The 23,782-nt window shown below is 39.9% G+C and overlaps 1 protein-coding gene across 2 annotated transcripts in view; it reads left to right on the top strand.

The window, feature by feature from the left end:
• LOC126185056 (vinculin) overlaps positions 1-23,782 on the top strand; it is a 267,137-nt gene that overhangs the window by 115,305 nt on the left and 128,050 nt on the right. For both annotated transcript variants that reach the window (XM_049927816.1, XM_049927815.1), the window contains exons 9-10: positions 10,603-10,739; positions 11,134-11,264. In XM_049927816.1, coding sequence (XP_049783773.1) covers positions 10,603-10,739; positions 11,134-11,264 — 268 coding nt within the window. The remainder of the gene's footprint in view (positions 1-10,602; positions 10,740-11,133; positions 11,265-23,782) is intronic.

Genomic DNA, 23,782 nt, shown 5'->3' with positions numbered 1-23,782 from the left:
CAGGACTTACCCCAAACTGCGTGTGTATCTTCAGAATGTATTTTACTTTATGAGCTGTTGACTGCACAGGTGTGTTACTTTTTGTTTTTGTAATATAGAACTCTACTATTAGTTTCTGTACTACATACAATCACACCAAGGAAACCATATTTCTGGCAATTAAATATTTTCTTATCTTATTGATGCACATCACTATTATAAATTGAACAATGTCATGGTTATTACAACCATTTCAATTTTTAGATTGAGGGCAACTGTTTTCCTGAGATTGTTGTTACAACTGAAACTGTTTGAACCTTTTTCTTAGTATTATTATTAAATCATTTTAGTCATAGAATTAATTTCGGTAGTTTAATTTACAGTACAGTTTCATTGTACTAATATTTTTAAGAAGCCTTTTACTGATTTATACTACCATTCACAAAGTATCATAAACACTAACTCAGAACTTGGGCAGAAATAATAATGGAATATGCTGCTTGGGCTGCAATCTGTAGAATCCATTTTAGTTTAATTAATTAACAAAATTCTACTGCTGGTAGGCCTGTTAACACAAGATGTGTATCAATAAATAGGACGTTGAAACCAGTATTGACTTTTTCCCTGTAATCAAGTAATTTTGTCTCCCATCAAATATATTTTAAGGTTATTGAAGTGATCTTTACTTCATTGAATGACATATTTTTTTCCTTGTTTGAATGCATCATGTATTACAGGATGAGAGAAAGGTTAGTTTTATAAAAAAAAGTAACTTTAAATTATTTTCCTTGCTTTAAATGTTTCATTCAAGGCAGTTATGTTTAGAAAAGTTACTAAAACCTGTAAAAAGATACTTTTGCAAAATTCATAAAAGATGGTGGCAATTTCTTTGTACTTCAGTTGTGTAAAATCACCCTGTATTATTTTTCAATTACAGTTTCTTTATGTGATGTAGTGACAAAATTGAGACGTCTAACTGTTAGTAGGTCATAATTCGGTAATAATTGCTGATGATTATGCGCTACTTCCATTTCAGATTTCATAACTGTCAAACATTACATAAAGAAATGTCATCTCTGATTAGATAAACCACAAAGACTAAATACAGGAACAGATAACCCTGTAATTGGCAAGGAGCAGTAACATTCCTGTGCCAGAGGGAATAAAAGACATCTACAATAAGAATAATCTCCAAAGTTGATGTGTGATTACAAGGTTTAATATGGCAGCACATTACTGACTCTTATCAGCAGGGTATGCTTCTGCTTTATAATGAATGACCTTTTTTATCAATGACAGCCTTGACGAACTGTGACTTTTTTTACCTGCATAAAATTTTGAGTCTGCTGAAAGAGATCTTTGATATGCAAAAGTGTGTGTGTGTGTGTGTGTGTGTGTGTGTGTGTGTGTGTGTGTGTGTGTGTGTGTGTGTGAGAGAGAGAGAGAGAGAGAGAGAGAGAGAGAGAGGGGGGGGGGAGTGGGGGGGGTGGAGATATAGTACACATACAAATAGACAGCCTGAAAAATGTTATGAGGAAGTGAGGATTAGATGCAGAGCATATTGAAATTTCCTATCATTGTGCTATGGAATGTAATTATTAATTTTAGTCAGTTTCATTTTTCCTATAACAGTTTTTAACTATACGTAGTTGGCTTTCACATATTTGCTTTTAATGATTCCTGCTCCGTAGAATATATTTTGAAACACTTGTGATAAACATATGGTCTAATTAGTTCTACATGTAACTGAATCAGAGTTGACAAAAATCCTTGCTTACAGTATTGTCTTCCCTGTGATCACTTTTTTAAAATTACTTACCATTAAAACACTTCTCTATAATCTATCTCTATAAATTAGCCTAGAGGTATAGTGACGTAGCAGTGATGAGTTCATTGTCATATTAATTCTGTACATGTTTCCAATATTTTCAATATCAGGAACTTGAAAATTTCCATTTTCTACTAACAAAAGACATACAGTCAATACAGAAGGTTTAAATAACTATGTGAATTAAAATGTAAATGTGTTGGGCAGATCTTGTGTTGTGTGGTGAATCTAGAGGAGATGGAAGTGATCCCATTGATGGGTGTAATGGAAATTTTTTCTTTCTGTCATCAGGATTGGTTTAGTTTCATTAGTTATATGTTCCATAAATCCTATCCAAGATAAACATTACGATTTGGAACATTGCAGTCAATAAAAGTTGCACATACTACATCAAAAAATAACATGGCTGCACGGTAGTAAACTTTATTTCTCTGGTTAAATTCTTGTAGAAACTTTCCGTGTTAATACTTCACTCTTTTCTGTTTTAAAGTTAGATTCACTGAAGAGTAGTGCTTATAATTTCTCCATCTGCATTCTGTGACACACCATAAGGTGGCTTGCGGTGTATAAATGTAGATTGGGAACATCTACCTTCTTGTCAAGCTCAAATATAATGTTGACAACAAACTTAATCAGTGAATAATGTACCATGAAGCCATAATTAATATTCCCAACTATTTGGATGCCAGCAAAATGTGTGAGCGCCACACATACTTTTAATTCTTTTATATCTGTGCCATGAATAATTGTAGCTTCCATGAAAAGTTTTGCCAAAACATTAGAACATAGGACATCAGTGAATGAAAACATGTAAACTTATTGATAATTGTATCTTTTTAATAAAAATAGGCCTTTGTTAGTTGAAGAATACCTCCTACCTGAATGAGAAATTAGTGAACATCATGTGAAGAGTAGCTCTGGTTAATGGTTAACCTAAACTGAAAGAAATACTTTTCAATTAAAGCAGACCACTCACTGTGAAGCAGAAGCATTGAGGCACATAAAACATGATTATAGGGGCTGGTGGGGAGCAGCACATGCTGAAGATGACGTGAGGACATGAATTGGGAGAAGGCATCAAGACAGAGGAAGAGGAAACCATTGGGTGGAGAGTGCAGAGACAATGGGTATTGAGGCCAGGATGATTACAGGAGCAGAAGATGTGTTGTAAAGATAATACCCATCTCTGTAGTTCAGAGGAGGTAGTGGTGGAGGGAAGGATCCAGATGGCCCATGTTGTGAAGCAACCATTTGAACTGAGCATGTTGTACACAGCTACATGTTGTGCCACTGAGTGGTTAATTTTGTTCTTGGTGACAGTGCGGTGGTGGCCATTCATTGTAGTGGATAGTTGGTTGGTACATAAAAAGCTGTGCAGTGTTCGCAGCAGAGTTGGTAAATGACATGGTTTCTTTCACAGGTGGCCCAGCCACTGGTGGGGTAGGATAAGCCTGTGACAGGACTGGTGTACGAAGTGGGGGGGGGGGGGTAGATATGGCAAGTTTTGCACCTCAGTCTACCACAGGGATATGATCCCTGTGGCAAGACCACAGGGATGTGATCTCTGTGCCAAGGGGTTTGCCAAGCAGTTAGGAATAGAAGTGGTGTAGGTAGGGGGTGACGGAACACCACTTTAGGAGGAGTGGGAAGGATCTGGGGCTATGATATCCCTCATTTCAGGACAGGGTTCCAGAAGCCCTGGCAAGGGCTATGATTCAGTTGGTCCAGACCAGAATGTTACTGGGTGACAAGGGGTGCACTCCTGTGTAGCTGATTCTTAATGGTGGTGGGAGGTTTGGCTGTGTGTGAGGATACAGCACAGCAACCCTTTTTGTGGACTAGGTCTGGTCTGTGAAGGCCTTCAGCATACTGGGCAAGGGAGTTCTCATCTTCACAGGTATGACATCCATGAGTGATAAGTCTGTACAGAAGGGATTTTTTGACATGGAATGATGGAAACTTTCAAAATAAAGGAATTGTTGGGGGTTAGTGGGTTTAATGTGGACAGAGGTGTGGGTGGAGCCACGAGAGAGGTGGAGGTCAATGTCCAGGAATGTGGTGCATTGGGTAGAGGAGGACCAGGTGAAGTGGATGGGAGAAAAAATGTTGAGGTTGTGAAGGAATGAAGATAGGGTGTGTTAGTCCTGAGTCCAAATCATGAAGTTATCATCAATGAACCTGAACCACACTAAGGGCTTGGCCTTTTGGGAGGCCCATAAACAGGTTGGCATAATAAGGTGTCATGTAGGGTGCCCGTGGCAGTGCTGTGGGATGTTTGTATAACTTCCCTTCAATGGAAAAGTAGTTGTGGGTCAGGATATAGTTGGTAAGGTGGTTTAAGGAATGAGGTGGTGGGTTTGGAGTCGTAAGGACATTGGAAGAGGTAGTGTCAAAGAGTGGCAAAGCAATGGTCATGAGGGGTGTGGTATGAACAGTGACGTAGGAATGCAGGAGGTAAAGGTGTGGGGATGGTGGAAAGTTGGTGAAGTAAGTGGTTAGTTTGCAAAAACAGACATAATGTCTTATGGGATAACAGCAATCAGTGATTTTATAATGTTACTTAAAATCCGTCTTGATTGCAATTTTTTTTTTTTTTTTTTAATTATTCATATGACCGGTTTCGGTTCATTCAGAACCATCTTCAGATCTGTAAAAATAATTATACTAATTTACTATTTCACGGAAGCAAATCTTTTTCATCCTATCTAATCAACATCAAATGTACCAGAACGTACCTGATATTTCAGTTACTGGAGTAACCCGTCGAAATCCAGCAACTTTCACATGCTACGTCACATAAAATTGGTTGACAGAGTGGACGTCATTTATATTAATTATAACACTATTACCGACAGGTGGCGTCTGGTACATTTGTTACATTCCATTTGCACATACTGTATTCAGTAGATCTTTTTTATATTAAAAATATTTAATTAAAATTGTAGATGTCAAAGTTAAAATCTGTACTTGTCAGGATTAAAAAACAATAAAATTATCATTTTTATACGATCTAAAAAGCATAGGGCGATTTATATATCTATGGTGCTGGTGTGAACTTGTTTTCCTCTATGGTCTGCTTCCGTGGTTTCCGCCATTTTTGTGTTGTGCCGCGGTCCGCTCAGTCATTTGATATCCATCGCCGTGGGCAAGAGGGCCGCACAGGAGGTCCCCGTCAATGACACCAGGCACTGCACGTGTCTTCCGGCTTCTCCACCGCGCACCACCTCTCATCCCTCGGCCTGGATCTCCACACGCAACAGTTGTCATCTTAGTAGGTCATCATAAATTCTAAAATAGGCGTTATGATTGAATTCGTTTTGCTCGTTGAGGATTAACAAAAGTAAAGATCCGCATTTAATCCTCAACGAGCAAAGCGAATTCAATCATAACGCCTATTTTAGCATTTATGACGACCTACTTAGATGACAACTGTTGCGTGTGGAGATCCAGGCGGAGGGATAAGAGATGGTGCGTGGTGGAGAAGCCAGAAGACGCGTGCAGCACCTGGCGTCGTTGACGGGGCCCTCCTGTGTGGCCCTCTTGCCCGCGGCGATGGACATCAGACGACTGAGCGGACCGCGGCACAACACCAAAATGGCGGAAACCACGGAAGCAGACCGTAGAGGAAAACAAGTTCACACCAGCACCATAGATATATAAATCGCCCTATGCTTTTTAGATCGTATAAAAATGATAATTTTATTGTTTTTTAAGCTTGCACAATTCTCCTCCATTGTTGACTCTCTTGGGCCCTTTCGTTCTCAGAGCTGTTCTGACAATCATCTTCCATATTAGAAAGCATTGGTCAGATGGCAGGGTAGTTATACAAAGCAAAGCAGTGAGGAGGGATGATGAGAGTTTTTGAGACACTTAATCCAAACAAAGGCTGTTGAGGATAAGTTGAACAGGAAAAGACAGATTATTGTGATTCACCTTAGCCCACTTCTTGTGGTCAAGGTCTGCCTGGCTCGATATACACCACCAATAACCAAGTTACAACTATATATAAATGTCAGTTGCAAGCTCACGAGCATCACTGCCCTCATGGATGATACAACAGATTACTAAAGGAATGTTGAAGTGAAATGCAGTGCTCCTTAGGGATTTTGTTTGAAGCTAATGAGTGGAGTGGAGTCGAGTCGAGTCTGACTGTGACTCATTTTACCTTCTTACAGGGTATATTTTTCCAGTAATATTCATTTTCAGTAGCTAAAGCATTCCATTTTATTTTGTTTTAGTGGTCCAATTTGTGTGCTAAATCAATCATAAACTGGTGGTTGGTAGTGAATAACAGTGACCTTACTAGCATTATAATGAAATTATACTACCATAAAATTGCTGTGCTTGTGTTCACATGTATCTAGTTAGTGTAGTCATGTAGATGCTGCCCAGTCTAAAATTTTGCATGCATTAATTATTCAACTGACACATTTTATCAGTTGCACAAAGTCCTTTTGCACCATGTTTGAGTGTTCTGTAAAATGCCCAAACTAACACTAGAAGTGGTACCAGCCATTGTTTATACCAAATTGCAGTTTTTCAGCACATTTTGACATACTGCACATGGCAAAATATTGTAGTGCAATATGCCCACAAGCATGGCAGTGCATAGTATTGTAGCCATAGTATGTAAACTTTAGCCAAATGATTGTATCAAATAGAGACTTGTGATGTTTCCAGCCACCACTGGAAGTTCTGATCATGCTGTAGCAGCCACTATCACTACCTTAATTTGAAAATATACATGTGTCAATAGATTTGTAGTTCTTTGCTGTTTATAGGAAATGAACTGCTTGTTCTTCAGACATACAGTTAAACCCAATGTCAGTGAACCAATATTTAAGAAATTTTCATGTTTAATGGATGTTTCCTTTGGCCCAGTGTAACTGCCTTTAGAACAACATTCTCCATTTGTAATGAACCCTAATTTAGGAAGAGTTCACTTTTAATGAATGAATATGAAACAATTTACAAATTAAATCCTTTTTTTTTTTTTTTTTTTTTTTTTTTTTTTTTTTTTTTTTTTTAATTTCTATCTTGGTTGGAAGGCTTCGATACTTACGTTTTCTAGGTTGATCTTAAACATTTTGGCCAGTATTTTGGTACTCCAGTCTAACAAGCTCAACTGGGGTTGACTAATGTGTCACTGGGCCAGAAAAAATTTCAGTTCCAAAACATTGCGGGTCTTTTACATTTTAGTTCCCTCAAAAGTCTTCTCTTGTCAAACAAAAAATATATGATAGAAAATTTTAAAAAAAATTGAACCTAGAAGAAAATGTGATAGAAACAAAATGAGCAAAGAAAAATTGACAGCACTTTTCTGTGATACATTAATTATTGTAAAATGTAAGCTTGGGTTCTGTAGGAATGTGTGAGTACTACCTTACACTTGAGTTCTAATAGCAGTGACTGGATGACTAGGAATTTTTGGAAGGTAACGTAGTAGTTTTAGATACTAAGATTAGAGCAGAGTCAGGAATAGTGTTCATATATATATATATATATAAAGAAAGATGATGAGACTTACCAAACAAAAGCGCTGGCAGGTCGATAGACACACAAACAAACACAAACATACACACAAAATTCTAGCTTTCGCAACCAACGGTTGCCTCGTCAGGAAAGAGGGAAGGAGAGGGAAAGACAAAAGGATTTGGGTTTTAAGGGAGAGGGTAAGGAGTCATTCCAATCCCGGGAGCGGAAAGACTTACCTTAGGGGGAAAAAAGGACAGGTATACACTCGCGCGCGCACACACACACACATATCCATCCGCATATACACAGACACAAGCAGACATTTGTAAAGGCAAAGAGTTTGGGCATATATATATATATATATATATATATATATATATATATATATATATATATATATAATATAGAAGGAAACATTCCACGAAGGAAAAATATACCTAAAAACAAAGATGATGTGACTTACCAAATGAAAGTGCTGGCAGGTCGACAGACAGACAAACGAACACAAACATACACACAAAATTCAAGCTTTCGCAACAAACTGTTGCCTCATCAGGAAAGAGGGAAGGAGAGGGAAAGACGAAAGGATGTGGGTTTTAAGGGAGAGGGAAAGGAGTCATTCCAGTCCCGGGAGTGGAAAGACTTACCTTAGGGGGAAAATGGGACGGGTATACACTCGCGCACACACACACATATCCATCCACACATATACAGACACAAGCAGACATATTTAAAGACAAAGAGTTTGGGCAGAGATGTCAGTCGAGGCAGAAGTGCAGAGGCAAAGATGTTGTTGAATGACAGGTGAGGTATGAGTGGCAGCAACTTGAAATTAGCGGAGATTGAGGCCTGGTGGATAACGGGAAGAGAGGATATATTGAAGAGCAAGTTCCCATCTCCGGAGTTCGGATAGGTTGGTGTTGGTAGGAAGTATCCAGATAACCCAGACGGTGTAACACTGCGCCAAGATGTGCTGGTCGTGCACCAAGGCATGTTTAGCCACAGGGTGATCCTCATTACCAACAAACACTGTCTGCCTGTGTCCATTCATGCGAATGGACAGTTTGTTGCTGGTCATTCCCACATAGAATGCATCACAGTGTAGGCAGGTCAGTTGGTAGATCACGTGGGTGCTTTCACACGTGGCTCTGCCTTTGATTGTGTACACCTTCCGGGTTACAGGACTGGAGTAGGTGGTGGTGGGAGGGTGCATGGGACAGGTTTTACACCGGGGGCGGTTACAAGGGTAGGAGCCAGAGGGTAGGGAAGGTGGTTTGGGAATTTCATAGGGATGAACTAAGAGGTTACGAAGGTTAGGTGGACGGCGGAAAGACACTCTTGGTGGAGTGGGGAGGATTTCATGAAGGATGGATCTCATTTCAGGGCAGGATTTGAGGAAGTCGTATCCCTGCTGGAGAGCCACATTCAGAATCTGATCCAGTCCCGGAAAGTATCCTGTCACAAGTGGGGCACTTTTGGGGTTCTTCTGTGGGAGGTTCTGGGTTTGAGAGGATGAGGAAGTGGCTCTGGTTATTTGCTTCTGTACCAGGTCAGGAGGGTAGTTGCGGGATGCGAAAGCTGTTGTCAGGTTGTTGGTGTAATGCTTCAGGGATTCCGGACTGGAGCAGATTCGTTTGCCGCGAAGACTTAGGCTGTAGGGAAGGGACCGTTTGATGTGGAATGGGTGGCAGCTGTCGTAATGGAGGTACTGTTGCTTGTTGGTGGGTTTGATGTGGACGGACGTGTGAAGCTGGCCATTGGACAGGTGAAGGTCAACATCAAGGAAAGTGGCATGGGATTTGGAGTAGGACCAGGTGAATCTGATGGAACCAAAGGAGTTGAGGTTGGAGAGGAAATTCTGGAGTTCTTCTTCACTGTGAGTCCAGATCATGAAGATGTCATCAATAACCAAACTTTGGGTTGGCAGGCCTGGGTAACCAAGAAGGCTTCCTCTAAGCGACCCATGAATAGGTTGGCGTATGAGGGGGCCATCCTGGTACCCATGGCTGTTCCCTTTAATTGTTGGTATGTCTGGTTTTCAAAAGTGAAGAAGTTGTGGGTCAGGATGAAGCTGGCTAAGGTAATGAGGAAAGAGGTTTTAGGTAGGGTGGCAGGTGATCGGCGTGAAAGGAAGTGCTCCATCGCAGCGAGGCCCTGGACGTGCGGGATATTTGTGTATAAGGAAGTGGCATCAATGGTTACAAGGATGGTTTCTGGGGGTAACGGATTGGGTAAGGATTCCAGGCGTTCGAGAAAGTGGTTGGTGTCTTTGATGAAGGATGGGAGACTGCATGTAATGGGTTGAAGGTGCTGATCTACGTAGGCAGAGATACGTTCTGTGGGGGCTTGGTAACCAGTTACAATGGGGCGGCCGGGATGATTTTGTTCCTTGAGACAAACACAATAAAGGAAATTTATCATTTTACAGACTGCACACTAAGGTGAGACTAACACAAAACTGAGCTGTTTTGCTAGTTCTGGCTTTGCTACAAAATCATTTGTATTTGAATTAAATTTCTGAAAGAGGAATAGAAAATCATTACTGATGTTTTAATAAGTGAGTCAGTTCAGGACTGTTTCTCATGACAATTTGATTCATAACCCAGATGGAGGTGAGATGTATGATTCTCTTGTGAAGGAGCAACTTAAAATTAAGGTGGCGGTGGTGGTGGTGGTGGTGGTGTGACAGTGAGGATGATGATCATGATGCTGAAAAGGTGATTGACTTACAAGATATTTCCAGTAACTATTTTTCGTCAGTTCTGTCAGTTCTATTTTTCATCAGTTGTGTCAGTTCTTCCAGAATCAACCAACTGGAGTACCACACTTGTCAGTGTGTTATTTTGGAAGAAAGGAGCAAACTAATTTTGTTGATTTTTTTTAATTGAACAAAACACCTTACTTAAGGACTTTTTTAACTTCCATTATCATGTTCATCCTGTGTCATTTCTCACATCTGAATAAAACCAATGTCTACGTGCTTTTGGATGCTTTCTTTAAATCACAATGCAAACTGGTTATTTTATACGTAACCTGAAAGTGGAAACCTGTTGAGTTCAAGCTAGGCAACACTCACTCTAAGATTCCAGCATGTGGTAGCTTGTAATTAACAAAACCTTTTATCATCTAAAAAGTCTGAAATTACATTCTAGTCACCCCTTTGTTGTAAATAAGGTAAACTCCTATTTAAGGATACCCCCTCCCCCATTAAAGGAACAATTATTTCAGTCACCAGAGATTCACTGGAAAGGGATTTTACTTTAAATTGTAAGAAATCAATTGAAATTAAAATTGAGAGATTCTTGCATGACCTTTTACAGGTTGCTGAAGGATTGCCAGGAGTGCACAAAGCAGAAATACTGCAGCTTTGTGATGAGGTTGACATGTTATCACATCAGTTAAGTGATTTGTGCCATCAGGGACTTGGTAATTCAGCCCGTGCACAAGATATTGCAAGGTACTTATATTCTGCATATCCAATTTAGTGCATATCATTGTCATCACAGTTATTATTCAGTTACATAAATTCAACTTCTGGAAGTAATTTCTTAGCCCTAACTGTGTACTTTCTTAAAATGTGATGTTTTACAAAGTTTGTAATAAGTAAAGATGTACATTGTCACTGCAGTTTGTTGTGAAACATTTCACTGCTGTATTATATTTTTAGGATTTGTTTTTGATGGAGTTTGAATATTAGTGTTGGAAGAAACTAGTGTTCCGTGAAGATATTTGATGACTGCCAGAGGATATAAAAGCCATTCTGGACAATCTTAGCCATATGATTCATAACTTACAATTGTCTGCCAGTAGTACTTTTAATTAAAACTTGTTTTCAACTGTTGTTTGTACAGGGCACTATCACAGAAGCTCTATGAACTGAAGAACCGTATCCAGGATGCAGTTGTTAGTCGTGTTGTAGAAGATTTTGTTGACATTAGCACTCCTCTCAAACAATTTACGGATGCTGTCCATTTGCCTGAAGGTAGGCTATTAGAAGATTAGTGCCTGTCAGAAACAAACATATCAGGTTCATACTCCTTGGAGTAGTCTTCAGTTTCACAGACAGAATAGTTCATCGTATTATTATTACTTTTCTTTCATGTCTAATATTGAATTAATGTAGGACTTAATATGTTTGCAAAATACTCTTACTACATTCAGACTCACTCACTTGCAAGTACAGTATTATGAACTAGCTTATTTTATTTTATGTAAATTGTACAGTGCTGATAGTGTTTATGTTGTAGCAAACATATTATTTGCTAGCACTAAATGATGAGACTTCAGGCATATCACTGGGCTTCCTTTAGTGTCATTAATAATGTTTCTTTTTGTGGATGCCAAGACTTTCAGTTAACATCAAATCGAACAATAAAAGAAACAAAATTGAATTTCCTACAGGTCAGGCTATATCTGTATAAATTACATACCACCATCTACTTCACTGTCATCAACTATAGCTGCCATTTGCATGTTCTATTATGTAAACTTTTTTACAGAATTGAAGAAAGTAAAGGTGAAAATATTGGATACTTAGTATGGTTGTAGCTGATTCAGTGCTGTGTTCACATGTTCAAATTGACAATAGTAATTGTCATTACTGTCAACAGGATGATTAGTTGAGAAGGGAGGGGGCAGTGTATGTCATAAAAGACACCAGTATAGTTTAAATTCATTACATCCTTGGAATTCCATCATGGATCCATTTTCTTCTTTATGGCCATTCATTACATTGTGATAATGATATAAACCTATCAGTGTATCAAATGCCACCCAACACATAAAAACGGATATTTTCTCACAGACAAATATTTGAATATATAATGCAAAATTAATACTACTTAGAGAAATAGAAAATTTTGAGTTCACAGGCATCCATAACTGGAGTCATTTTGGATAGAATAATTTTGGGTACTGGGTCACGTCATTGTAACTACTAAAACAGCTAAATTGCTGCCATGTCTGACTGACTTGCTGCGGTCCTCTTCAGGGTGGTTCACAATTTACTGCCATGAAGAGGACCACAGCAAGTCGAAAAGTTCGCAGTTTAGTTGTTTTAGTATATGTAATGACATGGTCCAATACCCAAAATTATTTTATTCAAAATAGCAAGTATATTTGTTCTCATATCACGCCTGAGTTAGTTGGAAATCCACCCATTTCTCCTTGACTTTATAACGCTACATAACACTTTCTATCTATGAAATGTACATGGAAAAGGCAAAATGTAAATGTTCACTGGCTGAAATTCATATTGTCTAGAGATGATGTAATGTGTGATGCTAGTTATCACATTAATTCATGCTTTTTTTAATCTCTTCAGCAAAAAAATCACTTTTAAAACAATCACTTCACTTTATTAACAATTACTTCTGTTCATTGCTATCATGGTTGTGCTCTATGGCTGCTCCCAGCGTAAAGACCATGAGCAACCAGTACCTAGGCTTCTCCAAAAACATGCTGCTTGTGTCACAGAAAGTAGTTACTAACTAACCACAATATACTATGATTTCCCCACATTCTGACATTTTGAGATTAATCACAAATGCTAAAATAAGTATTTGTTAAAAAATTTCATTATTCTGTGCTACTCATTGCTGCATATTGTCCACGTTATGTGGCAATTGGTAGAATCATGCTTACAGTCCCTAAGAGCTCTGAACTCCTGGTGGAGACAACTGACACGCACAACTAAGTTCTTTTAAATCTTCAGAGATAGAAGTTGAAGTAATACACACGTACTTGAAAGTCGTGTGCATCAGCAGTGTGTTGTCATCCATGAGAATGCACCTCAAAAGAGTAATAATGTGAACTTCCGATAGAGCCCACTACGGGTGAGTGCCCATTTAAACTCTGCCATGCTACACTCGCGATCAGTTACCATGTTATTACTGCTTGCACACATTTGCCTTGTCTTATTATGTACAGTATATGTTATGGTGTTTGGCATACATGCCACAGTCTAATAAAGTTGTGCTAATTTTCTTGGTTGTGTTGTGTGACCAAGTCACAACACAAGTGATGATGAGTGTGAGATTGTTCTCAGTGCACTTTTCAGTCTGGTTGATCCTCTGTTGTGTCTAAAATGTGTGACGGTGCTACTGATGAGTTTTTATGCCAGCTAGTTGATCAGCAAGGGGTTCTTACTGTGTCTTGCAGCATCTCGGTCAACAGCAGGAAGCATTCGCCACAGCGTAACACAATGAAACCTAGGTATTGCAAATGCTCAACTCTGTTTTGACGAATAGGGATCTGTCTCAATCTACGTCACCTGCTGCGTTGCTCCCTACACCTCGTTTTGCCTGTCGCTACCCTGGTTGTTTATCCCCCGCTGTTTATGGCTTATAATGAGTTTGTCAAAGAATGGAAAACCTACAAAAAACATTTGTGGCAGCATATTCGTGCACTTGGATTGACTGACGTTACCTTATGCCGTGCTTTCTTTTTGTCTTGTTATCTCCTTGCATGTATTAACTCTTTTGCCAACTGACCCTTTGTTTCAAAATACGATTGTTTTTGTAAGCAGGCACACGTCATTGCCACTTAAGTTGTTTTATCAGTGTCACAAGAAACCAGAACATTCCTATAAGACTGGAAGCAGCTGAGCTTCATGGTTTTTGCCATCATTGTCACTTTGTCACTGATGTACATAAGGAGTCATGTGGTAACCAAATGGTTCATGATGCAATCATTTGATTGGGCCTCAATCATGAGGTTCATGAGCAGGCCCTCCAATGTGAAAACCCCTCCCTCTCCGACGTTCTGGCTATTGCACAATTGTTCGAGGTTTCGAGGGCTGCGGGTACTCAAATTGAATCATGATGTGAGGCTGCAGAAGTTCAGTCGTCGTCGTCTGCTCACCCACCATTTGTTGGACAGTTCACAGGGGGTGGTATGGTGGCACTGGTCCGCACATGAGCAAAACATCATGGCGGCTGAGCCAACTTAGTGTGGCAGCCACAGTTCCAGCAGCAGCTCAGCAAGCCTGATAATGGACAACAGTGCAAGCGCTTTATGCTTCCCTCTTGTCCATCATGTTCTGTCACTCCTGATAGGTTGGATTGTCCTAAGAGGTGGGCTATTTGCCACCAGTGCAACAAAACAGGCCACATGACTCCTGTTTGTAACGCAAAATTCCAGCAGCCTATTTCAGATACTGACCTGGGTGTCAATTGTGTATTGGCATTCTCTGTTGCACCCAATAAGTTTTTTACTGATGTCAAGGTTTATCAGAAGGTATTGCATGTGCAAATTGACACTTTTGCTGCCTTGTCACTACTCAACTTGCAAACCTACATGGACTTCTGTTCTCCCCCTTTAGCACCAGTGTCAAATACATTAGTCACCTACAATAAACAAAGCATTCTGATCTTAGATAGCTTCTCTGCCCCAGTCACATATAAATCTTTGGTTTGTCTGCTGACTTTTCTGGTGGTGAACAATGCACACACTGAAAATTTGTTTGGTTTGGACACCTTTAACCTTTTCATGTTTACTATTTCCGATGAAGTTAATCTCGTCTCTGATGTAGTGCTGTATACACAACTCAACTCTTTATGCTCTGAATTTTCCACCCTGTTTCCTGTGCTAATAATTTCAAAGCCCACGTCACCATGGAACCTTCAGTAAGTCCCCATTTCTTTCAGGCTCACCTGGTGCCAATGGCACTCTCTGAACAAGTGAAGGTGGAGCTCAACCGCCACCCAGCCTCGCGAGTCATCCAACTGATTGAATCCAGTGAATGGGCTGCCCCATTAGTCATTTTCAAGAAGCCATCGGGATGGTTACACCTTTGTGGCAATTTCAAACTTTCTGTCAGTGTTCATTATGTATCACTGTGTCCTGATGAACTTTTCCCTAAGCTCATTGGTGGTCAGTATTTTTCCATGGTCGACCTCTCTGATGCATATTTGCAGCTTTCCATTGATGCTGACTCTCAACGGCTCTTGGTCATTAATACGCCTTTTGGCTTATATCAGTACTTGCATTTATCATTTGGCATGGCCAGTGCCCCTGGTGATTTTTCAACGGTTTCTCGAACAACTCACAAGGTCTGTGCGTGGCTGTGTCAACTGTCTTGATGATATTGTGGTCTTCAGCTCCTCCACTGCTGAACAATTCAACAGCTTATGTACGCTCTTTCCAGTGTTACAGGCCACCATGTTAAAATGCAATTTGGAAAAGTGTCGCTTCTGTCACGCACCAAGGCATTAGCCCAGTCATGTTTTTTGGCCTGATTTGGATGGTTACATCACCCATTTGGTTATAGCATGTTTTCAATGCACGTCATAGCAAGCTGTCCTGCGGGCAACATTGTCTCTGTGGTTGCAATCTTCACAGGCCTGGGACTGACCACATCAATTTCGCCTCCATTTCCCTAATGCATACTGGCTAATAGTAATTGATGCGGTCTCTTGGTTCCCATATGTTGTTCGTTGCCTGTCAACTTAGACATCTGCCATTGTGGCAGCCCTGTAGAAAATATTTTCCTTCAAAGGAATTCCAGGAACATTGTTATCTGATAACAGTGCTCAATTTATGTCGCAAGAGTTTGCCTCCTTCAGCAAAGCCCACAGGATTTGCCACATATTAGCCCTGCCCTTTCACCTGCAGTCCAGCAGTGAGGCTGAAATGTTGATTACAACATTCAAAACACAAATGAAAAAGTACATGACCCAGTCCCTGTCCAATGTTGTCTTAGATCAGTTTCTGTCTTACTATCAGTTCACACTGTTTGGCAACAACTCGTGCAGCCATCACCTGTTTCAGTGCAGGGTAGCTGTCTGGGCATGTAGGTTTGGTTGGCACCCAAAATATATTCCCACCGTCATCTCCTGATGTCTCTGCGATGTCTGCTTGGACAAGGACCTCTGTGCGTGTTGTTACAACCAGTTGCGCCTGTGCGTGGACAGCCGGACAACCCTGGTTGGGACACCAATATCGCCTCGCCAATCTGCATTGCTAGATGGAGTACCTGATGCAGCTGTGTCCCTGCCACAATGTACGAGCCCCGCTCCCCCCCCTTTCCCCACTCCATCACCAGTGGACGAACCTGGCGCAATTCTCCAATGCAGCCGCCATCCCCACTGGAGCCGTCTCCTCCACCTCAGCTGCCAACTGTGCGGTCACCACCACCACCACCACCACCACCACCACCACCACCACGAGGCCCTGGACCAGATGCGGACATAAAGCTCACCCCTGCATCACCTATGCTGCCATATGGATTGACATGAGAAGGCAGACTGCAATGCTGCCCACACCCTAAGTACTCCAACCATACGCCCCAGTATCAGCACGTCATCTCAGTCAGAGCCTCGTGAAGGAACACACCATGGACATCTCGTTAATCCGAGCTGTTCCTGAAGGAAACACACACACACACACACACACACACACACACACACACACACACACACACACACTTGAAAGCCATGTGCATTAGCAGTGAGTTGTTATCCGCAAGAGTTGCCTTGGAAGAGCAATACAGTGAACTTTTGATAGAACCTGTGATGGGCAAGTGCCTATTTAATTTCTGCTGTGCCATGCTTGCTCTCAGTTATCATGTTATTACTGGTTGCATGCATTTGCCTTATCTTATTGTGTTCAATGTATGATATGGAGATTGGCATACATGCCACAGTGTAATAAAGTTGTACTAACATTCTTGGTTGTGTTGTGTGTCCAAATCACAAAGGAAGTTGATTTTTGCAAAGAAGAAAACAGCATTTGTTAATGCTGTTGTTAATGCTATTTATGCACAGAAATAGTGCCATTTTGTGTGAATAAATAGCATTAATAACAGTAGCTGGTTGCTGTTTCCTTCTTTGCAATAATCAACCTGTATTTTGTACATATCTATGCTCTCAGAATGTCAGTTTTTACAAAAATAGCCATATTCAGAACATCTGGGAGTGTTGTCTGCTAGAAGTTAAATACATTACAATAGTGTCATAATTACTCTCTCTCTGCAGAGATATTGCCCAAATCACAAATGAGAACTAAAAATATCTCAGTATTCAGTCAGAATTTAAAGAACAGCTCGGAAATTTACTTACAATGCAAAAGCAACACTAACTTCAAACAACCACTTCAGAATGAAAATGTGTGTTCCCGGTGAAAATTCCAGTATAATTAAAAAATATTGAACAAAAATAGCCAAATTTTTCTGAAATGATTTGTCTAAAAGTAATAAAGTTACAGATTAGAGAAGCATTTGACATGCCTTTGGATGATGCACAAGATCATACATCAGCTGAGATGTTCATATGCTAGTGGTGTAAGGAGATCTTTGAGTGAAATTCTACCAGATAAGAATCCTCAAGTACTCTTTAAAATTCTAAAATTGTAAGTTGAACATTGAACTTTAAATTATCAATTGGCAGCTCATTTGCTGTACATGATTTTTTAGCATCATTCAAAGATGTGTCAAATGTTTCATTAATCTGTATTATTTCTCACTTTAGACAAATCATTTCACAAAACATTTGACCTTTTCTCGAAGCTTTGTTCAGAAAGAATGAAATAGGATATATTTCAGTATCACTCAGTATTGTGTTGTTACTAAGTGTATATTGATAAATGGGAAGCAGACAAATTTCAATTTATGTTGTGATTTGATATTTTGGAGACTGCATTTACATAGCTATCAGCAGCTGTTTGTGAAATATTTCCATTTTCCCTGAAATAACTAATTAAATTTTTCTTAATTGCCCTGATTTCTTTCGAGTAAGTAAACTTTTTTGTTGCTGCAAAACTAAACGTGACACTGATCAGTTTGATACCCCCATTGGACCATTTCCCAGGCTTCACTTGGCTATGAAAATTCGGACAAAAATCCATTGTGTAATTTCTACGGAGTCTTTGTTTTTGCTTCACTCAGACATTTGACGAAGAATAAATGAGAAATAAATAATATATAAGACATCATCAAGTAAGACAAACATAATAAACTCTTAACTTCTTATATGTACAGAAAAATCTTAAACTAAATGTTAAATACGTGAAAGGTACTTAAAACTAATTTCCAAAACATGCTAATTAATCCCAGTGCATGAATGCATATTTTACTTGCGCCCAGTTTGAGATTTTGAAAAATTTTAAATGAATGGCTTCTCTCTCAGAGAATTTGGGGAAACAATAAATTTTATGACACAGTTTTACCAATTAATAAAATTTTGTCAATAAAAATTTTTGTTCCTTTAGAACCACAAATATATACACTTTGCACCACTGTAGCATGTTATACTTTTTGTGTACTCTGCTTTCAGTTTTGCTATTCACAATACATACTATTCAACACTCCCTGATTCTTCAGGTTTGATCAATCTTAGTCACTCACTGTGTGCAGCCCTATGCTCACTGCTCAACTTCACAGAAACTTCGAGTGTATCCTTCTGCCTTGGTGAGCAAAATGTAACTGTACAACAAACATAAGCAGAGCATCATTATAAGTCTGTGGCCCATTCATCTATCCTAGTTTATACAAATACTTGGAGAGACCCATAAATGCTAGACAAGCTATATTATTCAAAAAGAAAAATTTACTGTGACAACAGTCAACAATAAAAACGAGACAAACTTATGCAATTCACAAACCAGCATTTGGTATGGGATTTTGTTCTGAACCTCTAATGAAAAGTGCCGTACAACTCCCAAATGTTATGTTACAACAGACATCTCATCACAAATAAAACCAAAAATTCCCTCACTTCCTCATATATCACACAAATATCTCTTTTTCTCCTCTCAACTGTTTTCCATATATAAACTGTCAAATGGCCCAACTTTCCTTCAGACTGGTGTATATTAACCACACACAAATTAAAATCTACGTTGTAAAATTCACTTCAAAAGTACATTTGACACATGCAAGATAAAATGTTGAAACATTACCCTCTTAAAATGATAGAAATCTGTTCACTTCCAAAATTACACATAAGATATCCCCACTTCAGCATCCATACTTTCTTCACAGCATGACAGTAAACACACAAATTAAAGAAATTATATGGGCGCAGATTAACTAATAACATCCCCTGAGACGTAAAGAAACACTTCAGAGTAGTCATCTTGATTAAAGCTCCCAATATTCTTCTGCAGCCATTTGTGCTTCAAAACAAACTTTTCATTTTCTTTACCATCAACAACATTTATCTTGTCAGCAGAATGTGATGTATGCATTTCAGCACAACTATCATCTCCCTTATTACTGTTTTCAACAATGACATTATGTACTGATTCGACACAATTGGTACTAACATTTACAACAGTATTGCGTGCATCTGCTACTGCAGCTACATTACATTAAATTGAAAAACATACATTTCTACTATATCAGGCTCACCAGTGTGTGCCATAGCTGTGAGATAGGCTGAATGAGGAAGACACTTACTCCACCTTTCTGCTGGTGCTCAGATGGAGTGCAAATGAAGCCTCTCCTTAATGCACTATTTCTTAATATTGTGTATCACCCCTCTGACTTGAGGACCGAAGCTCTGCAGCACCTATCTGCTTATTGATCATTGCAAACACAAGCACATCATTTGTGCTCTCTGTTATACATGTGTATAAGGGACATCAAGTGTGTTCATCAGGAAAGGATTTATGTCAATCAGTTAGTCAGAAAAGAACTACCATTTACTTAAAAACGCAGTGGCTTCATAAATTGGACATTAAGGGCATTGCACTTCCCCAGTTATACTTGAACGTGACACCAAAGCAAAGAGAACCAAAGTAATACTAAGCATGTACCTTTAGAGACACACTACATTTACCACTATCCAGTTGTTGCAAGTTTTCTCTTCAGCAGTTATCCGTCCTCATCAAGAATGCACCGACACAAAGCACTAGTATGTTGAAGTCTTGCTTTAGAGTTAAGGCAAGTTGTGGAGCTGTGCAACCATCTCTAAAACCAGTGGATAGGCTTAAATCAGCTGCTTGAATTCTTTAACTTTGCCAGAGCTGGACTCAGCATGATATGTTATCATACAATAAGACAATAGTATAGTGGCCTTGCTGTAGTTCTTGGAAGGGGAAACTGTAGAATACTAAGACTACTGGCCATTTCGTTTTTCTGTCTAGCGCTCTGACACAGACATCCATCGACTACCCAGTTACATTGCCTTCACTTTAAAAACACAAGAGGCAACCCTACTTAAAGCCTCTGTTGTGATCAGCAGCCTCCATGTTGAATAAATCTTTGTCTGCAAAGGCCTTGTCACACAACTGATTAACTGTCATCACTTTCAGTCTATAATGAATTAACATCACATTCTTTTTCTTTTTCTGAGCTGCTAAATTCAGTGTCAAACTCAGGATCACTACATCCATTCTTTTCTGAAAGCATTACCTAAACAACAATACTGGAGGGAATCTGAAAGCAGGAGTTCTGTTCTGGAGTATCCAAAGCTGGCTTATGGCATGACTACTTTCATGCCTGCCCCTGCCTCTGATGAGTTAGGATATTGTGTAACAGGCCTGGAATAGGAAGCACTGGATTGGTGCATCATGCAGGTCTTGCACCTAGGTCTTCTACAGGGATGTGACCCATGCAGCAAGAGGTTGGGAGTGGGTGTGGCATAAGGATGAATTAGGATATTGTGTAGATTTAATGGGTGGCAGAATACCATTTGGGTGGGGCGGGAAGGGTTGTGAGTAGGATGTTCCTGATTCCTAGCCACAATGATAAATGGTCAAAGCTGTGGTGAAAGATGTGTTTCGGTTGTTCGAGTCTGGGTTGTTATTGGGTGCTCCTTTGCAGTTGGTTCTTGGGGTGGTCATGGTGGAGTACATTTGCTCTGCAGGCTCGCTGCTGGCATGTCACCCCCCTTTGCTCATTGGGAGCTGTGTTACATTTACGCTGCAGGGTCACTGCTCACTGGGAGTAATTACCCTGCAGCTGTTAACATAGCTATCAGAGTCACGCACTGCTGGAGTGACCTTGAAGCAGCCAATTATAGCTCAAGTTTCAGGACATGCACCAATGACCGCAGCTTGTAAGAAGAGCCTGCTGCTAGGTTGTAGTGAGCAGCAATAGTGCAAGTTAAATGGGCCAGTAAGACTCAGTGGGTGTATTTCAACATCACCAGCAAGCAGTGAGGTGGGAGCATAACACATCCTTAGTGGTGTGTGACGATATGGCACGGTGAGTCTGTCTGTAGACTGGATTTGTTTAGTAGTACCTATCTGTGAAGGCCTTTGCGAGACCTTCAGTATATTGGGCAAGGAAATTCTTATCACTGCAGATGTGCCATCCACGCATGTCCAGACAATATGAGAGTGATTTTTTGTTGTGAAAGGGGTGACAGCTCTCATGATACAGATGCTGTTAATGGTTAGTGGCCTTGATGCAGACAGGGGAACGGCTGTAACCATCAGAGAGGTCGAAGTCCTTGTCCAGCAAGGTGGTAAGTTGGATTGAATAAGATCAGGTTAAACAAATGGGAGATAAACAAATTTCCATGTCACAGGTACTATTGAGCCACATCCCCTCTCTCTTGTTGCCACTTCTGTAGTTGTTGCTTTTAACTGCTGACTACATTTGCAGATTCTCCACTATATGCATCTGTCTCTGGCCATGGTACACAGGAAAATGAATCCCACCACGTTGACAGCTTTTACTATATCTTTACTTGTTACCACCTTTGCATAGCAAATCTGCTTCTGCCACGTCTTCATAACAAATTTAATGAGTGCCTGAACTTGCTGCTTCACCAATCACATAAATAATATACTAGGTACCTGCACCTGTAATAGTACCATTTACATCAAAACTATAATCGGGAGCATTAGTCCTAACAGTGACTTCATGAAAATCTCTTATAATATCTTTCACATGATCAGTATTTTCATTCATTAGATTACACTATTCACTTCCACCTCTCTGTAATGAACAGTAGCCCAATAACACTAACAATTTTCTTGGCACAAGGTTCATTATTCATAGCATCAGCAAGTACTTGAAACTGATCCTTCACCCCAAGGTACATCAGCTTCAGTGACACTTGAAATAGCACATTTACAATCAGCAACTTCATCAAGACAATCAACATTGACACACGAAATATACACCATCTTGATATCTTTATCTGTGAGGGTATGCTGAAAAGTAAAGCCTCTGAATTTTTATGTGAAAACTCTTAAAGCTTTTTAAATAAAACAAATGTTAATGACATTCTACATCTTCTTTTTTCATGTCTGCATACTTATTTTAAAACATAGTCACCCTGACGACGAACACAAATCGCCCAGTGAGAGACCAGTTCTGTTGATACCACCATTGCAAGCTGTTTGACTTTGTTCACAGAGCCACAACCTCTCTTCTGCTTGCACTGCCTCATCGCTATCTAAGTGAAGTCCTCAAAAGTGTTTTTTAAGTTTTGGAAACAGATGAAAATTGGCTGGGGGAAGTCAGGACTGTATGGAGGATGATCGATGACAGAGAACCCAAGGTATCGGACTGTTCCAGATGTCACAGCACTCGTGTGTCACCTGACATTGTTGTGCTGAAGAAGAGGGTGGTCATTGTGTGTACAAACTCTCCAAATTTGTGCTTTCAGTTTCCTGGGGATCTCATAGTACCTTGCAGAGTTTATGGTGGTGCTTTTAGATAAGAATTCCAAATGTACCTCTCCATGTAAATCCTTCAATACTGTGAACGTGACTTTGCCTGCTGATTGCATGGTCTTGAACTCTTTTGGTGTTGGCGATCCTTTTTGGCAGAACACCATTGATGCTGTCTTGTTCTCATGGTCAGAATTATTAACCCAGTTTCATCACCTGTCACAGTGCTGATAAGGAATCCATCACCGTTGCATTGAAAATGTGAAAGAAATTGTTCACAGATGTCCAGTCTCTACTGTTCCACGTCAAGAGTGAACACTTGAGATACCCATCGTGCACATAGTTTTCTGTAGTGTAGTTCTTCAATGACAGCCTGTACACAATCTTTGTAATATGCCACACTTACCTGAGAGGAGTGTGTGTGTGTGTGGTTGGGGGGGGGGGGGGGGATCGGATGTTTTTCTCTGATGAATTCATCAACTCAGTTCCAATGAATTTCAAAAGTTGCCATATGCTATTTCCACTCTGAGCTCTGACACGCATGTTGAGGTTAGCCCACTGGTTGCTTTATTACAAGCATGAACAACCCAAAGTCACACTTTATCGATGTCTATACAGCCATCACCATACATAGCTTTCATCCTTCCAAGGATTTCAATTGGAGACACATTTCCTGTGGTCCGAAACTTGATTACAGCACTCCATTTCATGCGCACACCACCATGTTACATACTACAATTCAGAATTGTCTAGCAGCAGAGGGTTGCAACTTAGGTCAGTGAACTGGGAAAGTTGGCTGAGTAATATACACAACATGTAAAACCTTAACCAATATTGAGAACAGAATAAAAAACTCAGAGGCATTACTTTACATGCAATCGTACACCAATATCATTACCGGCAAGTTCATGTACAATGTCTTACTCTTATTGCATA

The sequence above is a fragment of the Schistocerca cancellata genome, chromosome 4, assembly GCF_023864275.1.
Source record: "Schistocerca cancellata isolate TAMUIC-IGC-003103 chromosome 4, iqSchCanc2.1, whole genome shotgun sequence".
NCBI classification, from domain to species: Eukaryota; Metazoa; Arthropoda; class Insecta; order Orthoptera; family Acrididae; genus Schistocerca; species Schistocerca cancellata.
This window is presented reverse-complemented; position numbering and strand designations above follow the sequence as displayed.